The 18,649-nt window shown below is 38.6% G+C and overlaps 2 protein-coding genes across 2 annotated transcripts in view; both read right to left on the reverse strand.

Annotated features, from left to right (window-relative positions):
• Positions 1-12,124, reverse strand: part of LOC126199639 (cholinesterase-like) — a 71,264-nt gene extending 59,140 nt beyond the window's left edge. The window contains exon 1 of the mRNA XM_049936565.1: positions 12,023-12,124. Within this exon, the coding sequence (XP_049792522.1) occupies positions 12,023-12,124 (102 nt within the window). The remainder of the gene's footprint in view (positions 1-12,022) is intronic.
• Positions 12,125-12,287: 163 nt separating this feature from the next.
• Positions 12,288-18,649, reverse strand: part of LOC126199640 (venom carboxylesterase-6-like) — an 81,772-nt gene continuing 75,410 nt past the window's right edge. Inside the window, exon 6 of the mRNA XM_049936566.1 lies at positions 12,288-12,369. Coding sequence (XP_049792523.1) covers positions 12,288-12,369 — 82 coding nt within the window. The remainder of the gene's footprint in view (positions 12,370-18,649) is intronic.

Consider the following 18,649-nt stretch of genomic DNA (forward strand, 5'->3'; position numbering starts at 1 on the left):
GGCGTTCTACGGATCGGAGCGTGGAATGTCAGATCACTTAATCGGGCAGGTAGGTTAGAAAATTTGAAAAGGGAAATGGATAGGTTAAAGTTAGATATAGTGGAAATTAGCGAAGTTCGGTGGCAGGAGGAACAAGACTTTTGGTCAGGTGATTACAGGGTTATAAATACAAAATCAAATAGGGGTAATGCAGGAGTAGGTTTAATAATGAATAAAAAAGTAGGAGTGCGGGTTAGCTACTACAAACAGCATAGTGAACGCATTATTGTGGCCAAGATAGACACAAAGCCCATGCCTACTACAGTAGTACAAGTTTATATGCCAACTAGCTCTGCAGATGATGAAGAAATAGATGAAATGTATGACGAGATAAAAGAAATTATTCAGGTAGTGAAGGGAGACGAAAATTTAATAGTCATGGGTGACTGGAATTCGTCAGTAGGAAAAGGGAGAGAAGGAAACATAGTAGGTGAATATGGATTGGGGGGAAGGAATGAAAGAGGAAGCCGCTTTGTAGAATTTTGCACAGAGCATAACTTAATCATAGCTAACACTTGGTTCAAGAATCATGAAAGGAGGCTGTATACATGGAAGAAGCCAGGAGATACTGACAGGTTTCAGATAGATTATATAATGGTAAGACAGAGATTTAGGAACCAGGTTTTAAATTGTAAGACATTTCCAGGGGCAGATGTGGATTCTGACCACAATCTACTGGTTATGAACTGCAGATTGAAACTGAAGAAACTGCAAAAAGGTGGGAATTTAAGGAGATGGGACCTGGATAAACTGAAAGAACCAGAGGTTGTAGAGAGTTTCAGGGAGAGCATAAGGGAACAATTGACAGGAATGAGGGAAAGAAATACAGTAGAAGAAGAATGGGTAGCTCTGAGGGATGAAGTGGTGAAGGCAGCAGACGATCAAGTAGGTAAAAAGACGAGGGCTAATAGAAATCCTTGGGTAACAGAAGAAATATTGAATTTAATTGATGAAAGGAGAAAATATAAAAATGCAGTAAATGAAGCAGGCAAAAATGAATACAAACGTCTCAAAAATGAAATCGACAGGAAGTGCAAAATGGCTAAGCAGGGGTGGCTAGAGGACAAATGTAAGGATGTAGAGGCTTGTCTCACTAGGGGTAAGATAGATACTGCCTACAGGAAAATTAAAGAGACCTTTGGAGAGAAGAGAACCACTTGTATGAGTATCAAGAGCTCAGATGGAAACCCAGTTCTAAGCAAAGAAGGGAAGGCAGAAAGGTGGAAGGAGTATATAGAGGGTTTATACAAGGGAGATGTACTTGAGGACAATATTATGGAAATGGAAGAGGATGTAGATGAAGACGAAATGGGAGATAAGATACTGCGTGAAGAGTTTGACAGAGCACTGAAAGACCTGAGTCGAAACAAGGCCCCGGGAGTAGACAACATTCCACTAGAACTACTGATGGCCTCGGGAGAGCCAGTCATGACAAAACTCTACCATCTGGTGAGCACGATGTATGAGACAGGCGAAATACCCTCAGACTTCAAGAAGAATATAATAATTCCAATCCCAAAGAAAGCAGGTGTTGACAGATGTGAAAATTACCGAACTATCAGTTTAATAAGTCACAGCTGCAAAATACTAACGCGAATTCTTTACAGACGAATGGAAAAACTGGTAGAAGCCGACCTCGGGGAAGATCAGTTTGGATTCCGTAGAAATGTTGGAACACGTGAGGCAATACTGACCTTACGACTTATCTTGGAAGAAAGATTAAGAAAAGGCAAACCTACGTTTCTAGCATTTGTAGACTTAGAGAAAGCTTTTGATAATGTTGACTGGAATACTCTCTTTCAAATTCTGAAGGTGGCAGGGGTAAAATACAGGGAGCGAAAGGCTATTTACAATTTGTACAGAAACCAGATGGCAGTTATAAGAGTCGAGGGGCATGAAAGGGAAGCAGTGGTTGGGAAAGGAGTGAGACAGGGTTGTAGCCTCTCCCCGATGTTATTCAATCTGTATATTGAGCAAGCAGTAACGGAAACAAAAGAAAAATTCGGAGTAGGTATTAAAATTCATGGAGAAGAAGTAAAAACTTTGAGGTTCGCCGATGACATTGTAATTCTGTCAGAGACAGCAAAGGACTTGGAAGAGCAGTTGAACGGAATGGACAGTGTCTTGAAAGGAGGATATAAGATGAACATCAACAAAAGCAAAACGAGGATAATGGAATGTAGTCAAATTAAGTCGGGTGATGCTGAGGGAATTAGATTAGGAAATGAGACACTTAAAGTAGTAAAGGAGTTTTGCTATTTAGGGAGTAAAATAACCGATGATGGTCGAAGTAGAGAGGATATAAAATGTAGACTGGCAATGGCAAGGAAAGCGTTTCTGAAGAAGAGAAATTTGTTAACATCGAGTATAGATTTAGGTGTCAGGAAGTCGTTTCTGAAAGTATTTGTATGGAGTGTAGCCATGTATGGAAGTGAGACATGGACGATAACTAGTTTGGACAAGAAGAGAATAGAAGCTTTCGAAATGTGGTGCTACAGAAGAATGCTGAAGATAAGGTGGGTAGATCACGTAACTAATGAGGAGGTATTGAATAGGATTGGGGAGAAGAGAAGTTTGTGGCACAACTTGACTAGAAGAAGGGATCGGTTGGTAGGACATGTTTTGAGGCATCAAGGGATCACAAATTTAGCATTGGAGGGCAGCGTGGAGGGTAAAAATCGTAGAGGGAGACCAAGAGATCAATACACTAAGCAGATTCAGAAGGATGTAGGTTGCAGTAGGTACTGGGAGATGAAGAAGCTTGCACAGGATAGAGTAGCATGGAGAGCTGCATCAAACCAGTCTCAGGACTGAAGACCACAACAACAACAAGCCTGCATTCACCTGACCAGAAGTCTTGTTCCTCCTGCCACCGAACTTCACTAATTCCAACTATATCTAACTTTAACCTGTCCATTTCCCTTTGTAAATTTTCTAACCTACCTGACAGATTAACGGATCTGACATCCCACCCTCCGATCCTTACAACGCCAGTTTTCTTTCTCCTGATAACGACTTCGTCCTGAGTAGTCCACGCCCGGAGATCCGAATGGGGGACTATTTTACATCCAGAATATTTCACCCAAGAGGACGCCATCATCATTTAACAGTACAGTAAAGCTGCATGCCCTGGGCAAAAATTATGGCTTTAGGTTCCCCTTGCTTTCAGCTGTTCATAGTACCAGCACAGTAAGACTGTTTCGGTTCATTAACCGAAGGGCCAGATCAGTGCCAGGCCAGACCAGTCAATCACGTTGCCCCTGCAACTACTGAAAAGGCTGCTGCCCCTCTTCAGAAACCACACGTTTGTCTGGCCTCTCCCTCATGGTTGGACCTACTGTACAGATACCTGTAGTCTATCACTGAGGCACGCAAACCTCCCCACAAATGGCAAGGTCCTTGTTCCAAGGTACTCAAAATAACCGATTCTTGAGGTTCTCTTCGCAATCATCACTAGGAAACTACACGTGCCAATCACATTAATCTGACCACCGCCTATGTTCGACATCTACGTGGCTAGTGGTAGCGTAGGTCTGGGACACATGTGAAAGCAAAGTGAAAATTTTCCTCTTAGTTTTCACTTAATGCTTCCACATAATTTTCTGTTCAAAATTAGCAAATGAAAAACATCAGAAAAAACTAACAAGTGAAAAACATCTGGAAAAATTAGCATGTGAAAAACATCAGAAGAAATTAACAATGAAGAACATCAGAAAAAAATTAACAAGTGAAAAAAATCAGAAATAATTTCCTGATCATTTTCACTTAAGAAAGCCTTTAACTTTTTGGCCCCATGTTGGCAACTTTTTTGACAGCCACTTGTTTTCCCAAATGTTCGCGATTTTTGAAAAATTGCAACATCTTTTTGGCAGGCACTTTTTGGGGGTTCAATCCCGCGTCCAGCCATCCTGATTTAGGTTTTCCGTGATTTCCCTAAATCGCTCTAGGCAAATGCTGGGATGGTTCCTTTGAAAGGGCACGGCCGACTTCCTTCCCCATCCTTCCCTACTCCGATGAGACCAATGACCTCGCTGTTTGGTCTCTTCCCCCAGACAACCCTAACCAACATCTCTCTCTCTCTCTCTCTCTCACACACACGCTTTTTGGCGGCTACTTTTTGGCAAGCCCTTCTTGGCGACCATGCTTCTGCAACGACTTTTTTGCACCCACTTTTTTGAAACTGCGTTTTTGCAATCGCTTTTTGCAGTCACTTTTTAATGGAAAAAATTCCATTAAAATCATTTAAAAATTCTCACTGATTATATCATGCTTAACATCGTATGTCAAATTTCTCCTGCCACATATAATTATGTACGCCAAAGTGTGATGAGGAATAGGCGTATTAAAAGTCGCCGACAGTTTCATAGCAGTTTTTTGTGCAGTAACAACATTTTTTCACCTGTTCATATTGATAACGTAAGTTGGGCATGCATTAATGAAACTATATGCATTAATTTTTGTGCCATCTTTTACTTCAGTTGCTCTTTTGAAATATGTAAAAACACTGCATGCTTTCCAATATGTGATAGGTGGTTCAATGTTCTACAGTTCTTCAGGAAATATTTCGTTTCAGCCATTCTTGAGATAAATATTTTGCAGATTAACAAGATCATTCAATGATTAAGCAGGGTACTGGTTGCCTTTTCTATTGGTCTGAAACATTACAAAAACAAAATAAGGCATATCAAATTCCATAGTATTGTAGTAGTTTGTGTCTACTTCAAAATTTCTTTTACTAGTGATTCCTGCTATTTCTTGTGCTTGAATATCAAAAAACGAAATTGCAATTTTAGTCTCACTTAAAATGGCACAAGTATTGGCACATATCTGTAATTGCAAATTTACCTTCAGATGGACAACTACCTGGATTGTCAGTGTCATCCCATTTTTTGGAAACCATCTATACAATGCATCACTCGAATTTGCGCTGCCAACAAATTTGATCGTTGAATCGCCTTCCCACATTATTTCTTGGTTGTCTTTAAAAAAGGCACCCAGCATTTTAAGTGGATATAACACTTCGTCTCCTTTCTTTTGTAACTTTCCGTTGTTAATGAAATTGCCTTCATATTTTATGTCATCAGTAGGAGATGACGTTAGATGATATAAAACTGTTGAGGAAATGCCAGGATTTTCTAGTCTTTAGATTATATGGCCTCTTTTTTTTTAACAATTATTGCACTTGGAAAATTGTCAACTAATTTCACATTCGTTTTTCCTTCATATACTGCATAGTCTCTGCCATTTGCGTGTGTAGCATTAAATGTCACGTACAAGTAAGCATTATTGTCAAACCAACCATCGCCAACTTTTACGTCTATTTCCACATTTTTATTTGCTAAATGTAAATTATTTTCGGTTTTTTCGTTTACAGGAAAAGGCTGCCATTGATAACTTTCTATTTTATTCATTCTTTATTATCAATGCAGAAGAAGATTTTTTTATCACAACATTTCCAAAAGCACAGTAACATTTGCACCACCGAAATCTATCACATGGTCGTTTTCATCAGTGATAATGACTTTCAGATTTTCTACTTTATCGTGAATTGAAAAAAATAATGAAAATTTTGGCTCATATACAATAGGGCAAGCAAACAACAAGTGGCCAGCTAGTTGCTCCATTTTTGGTTTCAGTGATGCGGTAGTGTTTGTTTCGCTATGAAAATATCCAGAATTCTTGACGAACATGCCAGCGGGTAAATTAAAGGGCACTTTAACTTTTTCGAACAGAATAATTTTTAGCAATTCTGCTGCTACGGTTTTGATGCCCGGCTCAACAATCTGATTCTTAAAATCTAACAATAAGCCAATACTATTTTCTTTATCAAAAAGTAGTTTATTGTTGGTGCTCTCAATTTCCACTCTATAAATGTTTGATTTTATAGTTAAAGTGTCAGCAGTGAACGAGTGCTGATGTTGAATTTACTTTTCTAAATCTTCTAGACTGTACTGGCGTATAGGAATAGTCAATGTGGTGATGACGTCATTTTTGTCATAATGTAGCATATTGTTTTCAGTTGGAACATTTGCCGTCAAGAATCTCGTGTAAAAACCAACCAACCCTACTTTCGTAAAAGAGTTTCGTATTGGCACGTTAAGTCTTTTTTCTAAAGTTGACGTATTTCCGCTGAGTTCACAAATTCTGTTCATTTATAGTAATATAAGTGGCAACAGATTGGGAGACAAAAATCAGAATTCGTGAAAAGAAACAGAAAAAGAAACATGGTGAACTTTATCTAATTCTATTCGATGTGCAACAATAGGCTCAAAGGGCTGTGGGAAAACAACGTTAATGATTGATCATTATATCTTAGCGACATCATGGTCGAACTGTAAAAAAATTAACCACCTGTATGTTTACTTTTGAAGTTTAGATCAGCCGAAATGTCAAGAATTTATAAAAGCATGCAAAAAGAGTGAAGATACACACAAAGAAAAAAATACTACTTTTATCAGCAACACTGATGAAATTATTCCGCTACATGAAAGTAAAGATAACTCCGTTGTTGTTTTTGAAGACTTCATTCTTGAAAATCAAGATATAGTCAAAGAATACTTTACCAGAGGACGACGTAAGAACACTGACTGTTTCTATTTACCACAAACATACTCAAAAATTCCCAAGCAGTTGGTGAGAGATTACCTTAATTTTCTGAACACTTTTAGGCAAGATGACACAAATTTAAAGCACATCCACGACGAATTTGTGGGTGGAGATTTGAAGTTGAACGATTTTAGAGAAATTGGCACGAGGATTTTGGCTTTATAACTACAGATATGACTCGGAAAGCGAATCCAGTCAAATATAGAGATAAAATTAAAACCTTTATCAGATTTTAATGGATCAAGATCCATTAAAATTACACTGCTTTTATTCACCCAGCTACTGTGTGAGCTACAAAACCTAGTCACTTCACATAAACTTTATCACCTTTATTTTTCAACACTTTTCCACGAGATAAACATCTGGGTATTTCGTCTTCCGTAATTCCTGCTCATAGAAGCATCCTTTAATTTCGTTACCACTCTTATCCTTCAGCTTATAGGTACGCGGATTTGTGTAGCTGACATTAAGGACTTCAAATAATTCAGTAGACCAATTTGCTGTATAACCTTTCTCGCACAAACCCTTCATTTTGCTCTTTCGCACTTTATCACCTGGCACGTAATTGGGAGATTCGCCTCTGAGTTCCACAGCTTTTTGCCGTAGCGAATCCATTACATCTACAGGGCTCATACCTACTGAGCTATGTACAGTTGTGACTGTGTATCAACTTTGGCAGTAGGTCGACCCACCTCTAATTACCTCGAAGTGCAAACTGTTTCCACATTTTTCCTTGCGTGTTCTGTTAAACCGTTCGACGACTGACGCCTTAATATCTGAAAAAGTAGAGTAGTGATTTATGTTTTCAAGCTTCATCGCCTCTCTAAAATGTTTGTTGTAGAATTCTTTACCGTTATCTGTCTGCAAATTTTTCGGCTTTCTTTCTGCCAATTTATGTTTGAAAGCGCTAGTAACGTTTTCACCAGATTTATCTTCAACAGGAATCGCCTAAGCAAATTTTGAAAAAACCTCTATCACAGTCAACAAATACCGCGTATTTTTATTGATTTTGGATAGGTTCTTTAGGTTCCTAGAAGCCATTTCAACCAAATCTGCTTGCCACAAGTCGTCTATGCAAAAGGCCTTTATTGGTCTTCTTGGGAAATTTTTCCTCACAGGTTTGTGTAGTTCATTGACAATTTCTTCACCAATATTCAGTGTCGACCACCTTTTTTACAAACTTGCTCTTCTTGCTCTTAGATTCTGCACAATTGCCGCCGACTCTTGTTAGTGCATCTTTTGTAGAAAATTTTTGCAGGTTCATTGTAGCTGTGAATTACTTGCATTATTTTTTTCACCCATTATTAGTTTATTTCACTAAATAAAATTAATTCGGATTTAATGGCACAGTTTTATCAGGATTTTTCAATTTGACAGTTAGAAAATTTGGCTTATTCACTACTATTGACTGATAACTATAATTTATTTCACATACTTTATCACCTACGGCTACTGCGATTTCAAAATCCTCGAATTTCAGCTCTCCTTTTGTATTCACTGCAATGACAATAATTTTTTTCCGTACAAATTGTTACTTAAAAGTATAAATTAACTGTTCTTCGCCTGTCATGAACATGAATCCAGCCGTTCGTTTATCATTTATTTTTTTCATGGTTGTTTCTGCTTGATTGATATTCGAAGCTAGATCATACTTCGTGTAATAATCAGCGAAAAGGTTCTCTAGCTCTTTATTGCTTTAATAATTATTAAATTGCGTGAGAATGCTTGTATATTCAGTTTTGCTCACGAAAAGTTTCTCTAGCTCTTTTTTGCTATAGTATTTACTGACGGCAGATTTCAGATACTTTTTTTGTAACTGCAACATAGTCATTTACAGGTTCATTTATGTATACTAAACGTCTACCTTTAAAATTAAAACACTTTTGACTGATCGTAAATAATTTATGCAATTCCATTTTAAAATGTTCAATTAAGTGATCTAATTTTTGCTGCAAAGATTCAATTAATTCGTGTTCTTTTCTAATTTTCTTCTCTAAAGATTCGTGCTCTTCTGATTCTTTCAAGGGTATAAAAGCCTGAATTCTGTGTGTACTTCCATGACTAACTACGTGAAAAGGGAATGTTTTGCACCGAACATGATCTATAAATACAAACACTGGTGTGAAATAAGTGACAGTTCACCACTATTCGAGAGTTTAGTACACTTACCGTTGTGTGAGGAGGAGGATGATGATGAGTAGGATGGGTGAAAAAATAGTTATGCACCACACACTTTTTTACTCATTACATGTGTAATCATATGATTCTTTTCTCGTAAAGGTATTATGAGGGGTGTTCAAAAGCAGAAGCACGAAACAACACTGTGGGCATAAATAAAGACTTTATTCAAAAGTAATCACAACTATCCTACTGTTTCACGAGCCAAAGGATTCTCAGTTCCCAGAATTCCTGTGGCTGTGACAGGAGTCAGTCCCCCACTGTGTCCTCCATTTCGTCGTCAGAGTAGAAGCGCTTCCTTTTGAGATGTTCTCTTCGCGAACCAAACACATGGAAGTCGCAGGGTGATGACCGGGCTGCTCCCAACTGAACTTGGCCATCACACTTTGTGTGATGGATATGTGTTACCGTGGAACAGAATCACTCTCTGACCCAGCAGACCCGGCCGTCTGCTCCTGATGGACTTGCGTAGGCTATGGTGTGACTCGCAGTACACATAACTGTTAATGATTTTTCTGTGCTCGAGTAATTCGAAGATGACGGTGAGCATCACTTTGCCTGCTGAGGGCACAGCTAATTTTTTAGGAGAGGAGGCGACCCAACCACGCTGAACATTAGATCTGCCTCCCCAGATCTCTCACTAGGTTAACCCAAAGCGGCATACGCAAATTTCAACCATTTTGGTTATTACGACATTTCGTACCTTTTCATTTCAGCGCTCCTTATATGTTGCAGAACCTCAGAGAAAGCTGTTATGATACCAAATATCAACAAAATCAATGGCATTTTCTTGGATTTGATAACATAAGCGTACGGTAACAGCTTTGTCTAATTTAGCATATTATTTTAAGGGATTCTACTACAGATGTTCTCATCTAGCTGTATAAACTGTCTCGTAATCATGTTCTGTTACTCATTCTGTAGCTGAACAACCAATGGTATCTACATCTACATATATACTCCGCTAGCTACCAATCCGTGTGTGGCGGAGGGCACAATTCTCGCCAAAGTCATAATCCCCCCCCCTTCACCACTGTTCCACTCGCGGATCGCACGAGGGAAAAACGACTGTCTGAACGCCTCAGTATGAGCTCTAATTTCCCTTATCTCTGAATGGTGATCATTGCACGATTTGAAAGTTGGTGGTAATAATATATGCTCATGCTCTACATCCTCGACGAAGATCGGATTTCGGAATTTAGTGAGCAGCCCCTTCCGTTAAGCGGGTCGTCTATCTGCAAGTGTATCTCACTTCAAACTTTCTATGAGATTTGTAACGCTCTCGCGATGGCTAAATATACCAGTCAAGAATCTTGCCGCTCTTCTTTGGACCTTTTCAATCTCTTGAATGAGACCCAATTGGTAAGGGTCCCATACAGACGAACAATACTCTAAGATTGGACGAACTAACGTATTGTAAGCTATTTCCTTTGTTGAAGGACTGCATCGCTTCAGGATTCTACCAATAAACCGCAATCTAAAGTTCGCCTTGCTCGTCACTTGGGTAATCCGATCATTCCATTTGAGATCATTTCGAATAGTTACATCCAGATACTTGACGGACGTTATCGCTTCCAAAGACGGGGCACTTATTTTGTACTCGTGAGTTAATGAGGATTTTCGCCTTGTTGTACGCAGTAGGTTACACCTGCTAATATTGAGAGATAACTGCCAGTCATTACACCACGCATTAATTTTCTGCAAATCCTCATTGATTTTTTCACAACTCACGTGTGATACTACTTTCCTGTAGACTACAGCATCATTGGCAAACAGTCTAATGCCGCTGTCAATACCATCAACCAGATCGTTTATGTAAATCGTCAAAAGCAGCGGACCTATTACGCTGCCCTGGGGCACACCTGAAGTTACGCTTGTTTCTGTTGAAGTCACTCCATTCAGAACGACATACTACTCTCTGTCTGTTAGAAAACGTATCCAAGCGCATATGTCATCGGATAGACCGTAAGCGCGCACTTTTTTCAGCAAGCGACAGTGCGGAACTGAGTCGAATGCCTTTCGAAAGTCCAGAAATATGGCATCAACCTGGGAGCCAGTACCTAGAGCCTGTTGTATATCATGTACAAAGAGGGCGAGCTGTGTCTCGCACGGTCGCTGTTTCCTAAAACGGTGCTGGTGAACACTCTTGTAAACGTATGTGAGAATAAGTCATTCTCCGAAGACAGTCAGCAGTCATATGATACACATCACCCTATTTTCTATACAATCTAATCGCATGTGAAAATGTTTTTCTCATAAAGATTTTATGTTACAGGACTTGGCAATGGCAATAGTTTCTCAATGGATCCAAATAAAAAAGTCTCTGAATAACCATCTAGTACACATCCCATTCACTGAAATTATTTTTTTAGTATACATATATTTACCTAGTTGTACAACCTCTCTTAATTGCGTGTCTTATTTTGAGCATTCTATGTAAAAGCTTCCCCATGAAGTTACTAGATAAACTACAAACTTACAGCGCAGTTGTTTTTAAAGCGCTTTCGTACGTTCTTTCCATCGTCATTAGGGGTTCTGTCTGTATGTAAGACGGCTGGGAACTCAGCAAAGTTATCTTTCACACCACGAAACGAAGGCGGCGAGTGTCAGCGCCGATGTACTAATAACTACAAAACAATTGTATTTCGGTTTCAACACTTGCTGTGTTATGTATTATAGATGAGACACCTAAAGTCAACTGGACACTTGTCCATCCCAAACACGTCTGTATGGTGCTACATTTGATACAGTGATATTAGCTGTATTTTCTTTGTAATTCTAGAAATGACTGACGATGATGATAGTCTAGCAAATGGAATCGAAAAATATATTTGATTACGTCCGAAACAGGTGGTTACTGCTTGAGAATACCATCAGCAGTGTAATGCGAAATAGATTAGTGATTCATTGGTCAGCAAGTGCTGGTACATTATCCTAAACATGTGTTAAAATATTATTTATATATATCCTAACATGATACAAAGTTTTGTAGATGATCCTATCCCAGAGGAGGAGCAATCACGACTAAATACGAATGGTGAATTCTTACATACTTTGGAGAAAGAGAGTACATGACCCCTGTGGACTCCAGACAACGTGCAAGCATTTGCGCTATCCAACACCGAGTATATGAGCAAATAGCAGTGCATGTGATAATTGTTTTGTTTAATATGGTACTTATGTGCAAGTGTTTGTTTACTTGTTGTAGCACCTGGCTTTTCACCACCACAGCATATGCCTGCTTCACAACTGAAACCTCCACAACGTCCACAGAGGGTGCCACCTTTATCTGCCTCTTCATCGCAGTAGGTGCAGTGTTTGCCCAGGTGCTCGAGTTGGTCTACACCTGCTCCTCCTGCCTCATCGTCCATCTGGTCGCAGCTGCCACAGCACCCTCCTGCTTCAGTGCCCAGCTGGTCATAGCTGATACCATCGCCTGACATTTCATCACCGTAACCTGGTTGTTATTTGTGGATGCCAGAGCCCACGTCCGTCGGCACACCGTCACCACAGTCTGATTGCTCATGGTTGATGCCATCACCACAACTGTCCAACATTTGAACGCAGGTCGGCCAGACAGAACAACCCCGCTACTTGAGGTAGTTTATGCCTCAACCAGCATCAAGCATTTCCTTTGGTAGTGAGTGTATTTGTAGATGTAATGACAATAATATCAACAATAATGCCAGCAGTAGCTTCGCTGACTATATTACTAATCAACGAGGCGGGCCACAGATTTATGGATACGATAACACATACCCGAATCAAGAATTCCTTTGGGTATGATGACCCCCTTATATCCCCAAATGTATGCAAAACCATTTGGGAACCGGGAGTTTCCATGGTCATAAATAACCCAAATATCTTCCCATTAACTGCAATGCAACATTAATCTGCAAGTTCACACTTATTTTAACTGCACCGTATTACTAAGACATCAGTCATATATCTGTGGCTCAAAATTGACGTGGTGTGATAAGGCACCTTACTCGATGGCTAATACGTGAGGAGTAAAATGGAAATGGAAATGCCATGTGGCGAGGGCCTCCCGTCGGATAGACCGTTCGCCTGGTCCAAATATTTCGAGTTGACGCCACTGCGGCGACTTGCGTTTTGATGGGGATGAAATGACGATGATAATGTCAACACAACACCTAGTCCCTAAGCAGAGAAAATCTTCAACCCAGCCGGGAATGGAACACGGGCCCGTAGGACGACAATCTGTCACGCTGACCACATTTTTTTTTTTTTTTTGTAATCTCATTTTGTTCGTTACAGTTCGTTGCAATTGTTCATGGCGGACGTCACCTGACGCCCTTTGAAGTTCGTTATTGATCCATTCACTCAGTTTTTTTTTTTTGTTGCAGAGGGCAGCTAACCCTCTGACCGAACACGTTTATTTATTTTTTTATATAAACCTTTATTAAAAAAAACAATGTTACACATTCCAAATACATACTAAGTTATACATACATGAAGTTATTTAAACAAAACGGTTTGATCATTTCAATTACGCTGACGTTAAGGAAAGACAACAGAAGATTGCGGTACTGACTAAATTATCAGAAAGAATTAAATTAAACATCAAGAAAAAAAATGTTTAAAGACATTCAAACTTCAACCTGAAGAAGTAAAATCTGCACTTTGAATAATGAGCTGCAATCTTTACAGAAGCATAATTAGTTCTTTATGATGGATATCAGGAAGTTGGTGGGATAATTTTAAATATAAAGCAGTTTAATAATCATATTAGACAATTTCTGAAATACTTAAGAATGGCGGAAGGAGATATATAATAAAATTGACTAGCCTTCCAACTACACTTTCTGGACATTAATTGAATCTATGTATCTGAAGTGGTTAGATCTATATAATCAGTCTTTCACTGCAAAAATGAACAGGGCAATGTGCCAGCCATTGAATATTACATTTATCAGATAGAATCTTATGACTTTAACCAGTCGATAAGGACATTTCTATAAAAACTATTTCCAAATTTCTAGTATAAGCCAATAATGCACCTTTAATGTTTGTGTTTGGCACTATTAGACACACAATCTCAATGTCACATAAGTTCAGTACATTAGCTTATAAATTTCAAAAAACTACTCTCTGAAGTAGAAAAAGCACACATCATAGATATACTGTAAAATCTTAAATAGTATCCTTAAGGTAACTACAATACATCACTGTCAACACAGTCTTCTTTTTTATATTAACCAATGCCCATTCTTTCAAATACAATTTTTAGCATATTACCGAACATTTTCTTGTGATTCGAATAGCTTCTAATTTTGTGGAACTCACACAGCATGTGTTCCTTGAAACGCGTATGTATTCAGTAGCAGCGATGGCGAGGCATCACAGAATCTCTGACCAGAGAGTTGTTTATCGTTGCTAGTCTGCGCTTGACTGTGCGAGAGTTCAGTTGCGAGTTGGACGCAGTTGCGAGTTAGCAGTTGCGAGTAGGAGTTGTGTGTGAGGAGTCGGCGGGCGTCGACATGGGTCTCTGGTTAAGGTTCGGGACGAGGTATATTGTTAAATAAGGTAATGAAGCAGCATTGCGCATATCTGATAATGTAATGTATGTTAATTGTAATTAATTTGTTCAAGAAATGCCCCAATAATAATTTTGTTTTCAAAGCAATCGTTTTAAGAAAATAATCATTCCAATTGAAACAATATTTCCTATGCTTTTCCTCCCAGAATCAATTTATCAGATGAATTATTGCACAGGGCCTAAGGTCAGCGATGCTGCCCTATTATTGTGGGTTTAAGGATTAATCTTCATTTCTTAATTTTTGTGTCGAGTTAACATTGGCTCATTATTATTCAGTAATTTTGTGGGGACTTAACATTTTTTGCACATTTTTATTATCATTGAGTTTTATTACTGTGGGAAGCTAACATTTGGCTCTATTTGCATTTTCATTCAATTCATATCATTTAAAAATAATTATGGGGAGGCTACACTTAGCATGATGTCTATTCTCATTTAAATATTTTTTTTTTATTTTTGCGGGGAGGTTACACTTGGCGACATTCGGTCCAGGATCGTATTTCGTTGAGAATCTTCTGAGAAGTAGCAGATATCTGCTTTTATTTACTAAAATATAATTAGCATTTGGCGCAACGCTTTTACTAATTTTGTGACTTTCTTTCCTCAGATCATCGGCAATTCGTTGCTCTTTGTTGTAGTTGTATTTGTTGAATTTTGCATTGTCTTTGTTTCATTTGTGAATAATTGTGATTTGTGTTAAAATGTCGCGAAAAACTATTAATAGTACATCACGAGGTGTAATGAATGAAATTACCAACTTAAACAACTTCACCGATAGTATTTGTGACACGCAGTTTAATGATGACAATCCTGCGTTCACTGACAATCAGTGTGTTCCAACCACTGATGATGATTTTTATCTTAATGATGAACAAACGAACTCAATTGTCTCCTTTGTTAATTTGAGGACAATTGATGACGCGGGGCGCTCTATTGTAATGAGCGCTGCCCAGCTTAACACACCCGGTTTGAAAAATTCAAGTAACGTACAGATAAATTTTTCTAATGAAAATGGACAGTGTACTGAAAGTACGACGGATTCATTTAATTCCGAAATAGTGACTGACAGTGTACATTTGACTGGCAAACCTTTTTGTAAATCTCAGAATAACCAAATGGTTACAGAAAACGAGACAATTCCAGATCCACCATTAAACAGCACAGAGAATAGAAATGCTAATTTTGGCTTGGATAAAACGACGGCATTATTGTTAAAATTCTTGAACAGAACAAACACCTTAATGAAAAACAAGACAGCCTTAAAGAAGATTTCAAACAACAACTTAGTGAACAGAACAGACAACAGAATGAAAAACAAGACAACCTTAGTAAAAAATTAGACAACCTTAGTGAAGATAATAAACAAGATAACGAAAAACTCAAGCAGTACTTTAATGAAAAATTAGACAACAATTCCAGACAGCTTAGTGAACAAATTAGAGCCGTTGCCGCGCAGTGTCATGATACTAAGGAACAGTTACGCGTGGAAATTGAGGCTTGTTCAAAAATGGTTCAAATGGCTCTGAGCACTATGGGACTCAACTGCTGAGGTCATTAGTCCCCTAGAACTTAGAACTAGTTAAACCTAACTAACCTAAGGACATCACAAACATCCATGCCCGAGGCAGGATTCGAACCTGCGACCGTAGCGGTCTTGCGGTTCCAGACTGCAGCGCCTTTAACCGCACGGCCACTTCGGCCGGCGAGGCTTGTTCAAAGAAAAGTAGCGAAGAAATTAGATCTGTTGCTCAAGTATTAAGGGATATGCAAACAGATACAACAGAAACACTTAGAGAGGAAGTTAGCGCAGTCGGTAGACAATGCTCTGAAAAAGCAACACAATTACGCGACGAATTTAAATTAATGACAGCAGAACTTTCGCGCACAATGGACGCAAAGATACTCGCGAAATTCGACCAACAGAACACTCAGATTGACGAACGTTTTAATCACCACATACAAAACAGTGATACGCGTTTCCGCAAATTTATACAGGATCAAAATAAAGTAAAACGACAAGTAATGGAAACAATCACAGCACAGAGACAAGAAGACAAACGTAAATTGTTCGCGAATGCAAAAACATACGTGGACAGTAATATTGCTGCAGCGTCCGATGAAATTAATACCATCAAACAGTCGAACACAGAATTACGTGACGAAATTTCCGATCTTAAATCGAAAACAGACACATACCCAACAGATTTTCAAACAGTGACCGACAGACTCGAACAATTAGAACTAACACAGGATTCCGATGTCGTCAAAGCTGACGTTAAAAAACTGAACGAAACCACACGTAAAATGCAAAAACAGATTAATGCCTCTGACACTAAAACCGATGATCAGGTAAAAATACTGACTGAAAAATGTGATGAATTGGCCAGTTGTATTGATATTATTGAAAGTAATAATGACAGCAAATAAGACGATACTGCACCGATTTTGTTTAACCAAACACCTGAATTCCAAAATTTACAGCAGACAGTTAATGAGATAGATTCGTCTAATAACACATTGCGTAGGAAATTGTCAAGTTTACAGCAAGAGGTAACAGAGATAAAAAATATTTCAGTTAATAACACATCACAGCAGATGCCACTTTGCGAACATTTGTCAGACTCACGCAGCGCGTATAATTTAGGTAATCTACAAAGAGTACGTGAGTTAGATTCCGAACAGTCCCAGTTAAATAGATTTTCATTTAATCCTGAACCGGTTCCGGCATACAGAGATAATTTTGATTACAAACATTTTCTATCAGTGAGAAAATTTAAAGTATTTAAAAATGACAGAACACAGATTCACCCGCTAGATTGAATACAACAATTTAGCTTTGCTTTTCCACCGACTTGGCCCGTAACGCACAAACTTGAATTTATTTGTAGTTTTTTGGAGGGCAAACCGGCAACTAGTATGGGACCGATCGCGAGGCAATGCTATTCGGTAGAAGAGTTTCAGAATGCCTTTTTGTCAGCGTATTGGTCGAAGACGACACAGCGTGGAGTTAAAGATCAACTAATTAGTTTGTCAAATTATGAGAATTCAAATTTTCCCAGTGTGACGCAATTATTTGAGCACATGGTCCAACAAAACCAGTACTTATGTGAACCTTATAGTGAATCTGCACTTATTCAATTATGTATCTCTAAATTACCACGGTCATTAAGAGTGTCACTTTTAACAGGTCAGCAAAAAGAAAATATCTCGGCATTCAGGGATCTGTTACAGCTTTTGGACGTACAGCAATCGGATTATTCCTTTATAAACAAAAATTTTTCTTATAATAACCAAGGTCAACAAACGTACAGCAATTACGATCAGCCACGTAATTTCAATAGTAAAAGTAACAGACGCTTTACGAACGACAACCACCAGAACTTTAATAGCAGACAAAATTTTCATTATCAGTATCGAGAGAATTATCAGCAGGATGAACCACATTTTAGTAACAATAGACGTTTTTCTCCACAACAACATCAGAGGCAGCCGGTTAGCATACCTAACCAACAATGCGGTGTGCAAGGTCAGCCAGGGTTTAATGTTTCGCCACGTGCACGTATAGTCCCACCTACAACAAATAGTAACGCACGCCAGCAAAGGAACAACTACGTGCAGAAAACATAGTATTTCAATTCCTATCGCAATGCACCGTATAGGAATGACTATTATGACAGACATAAAAATAATGAGGACAATTTTCAGCGTACATCTAACAACAGTCGGTCTTACCAACAGCAAAATTATCCACAAGAACATATTCTCATGAATGAACCCGACAGTAGGTATCATCCAGAGCGTAATACGTCTGGAAGAAATAATAGAACAGTTCAAATAGTAGAAATGCCACAACATCCTCCAGAAAATAATAACACGTCAGATAGAATCTGACTAGATACTGTACAGGTCGCATCTTCCAGTAACACAAGCACTACCTTTGACACGCAGAATGTTGTTCACGAAAATGTTATTACTTTTGACGATATCAGAGACACTCTTTTAAAGGAAAGACCAGTTGTTCAGAAAACCATTTCACATCCTGTCATCGAAATTAAAATTGGTTCATCGAAATTTTCAGCAGTAATTGATTCTGGATCTCCTATGTCAGTAATAAATGAAGAAACTTTCAACGAGTGTAACAAAGAGAATACGTATCCTACATTACCATTAGGTAAAACGAAAGTGAAAGGAGCAGTATCGAGTAAAGGAATAGACGTCAAATTACAGACGCATTTATCATTTCGTATTGCAGGTCATACTTTTCAC

The sequence above is a fragment of the Schistocerca nitens genome, chromosome 8, assembly GCF_023898315.1.
Source record: "Schistocerca nitens isolate TAMUIC-IGC-003100 chromosome 8, iqSchNite1.1, whole genome shotgun sequence".
NCBI lineage: Eukaryota > Metazoa > Arthropoda > Insecta > Orthoptera > Acrididae > Schistocerca > Schistocerca nitens.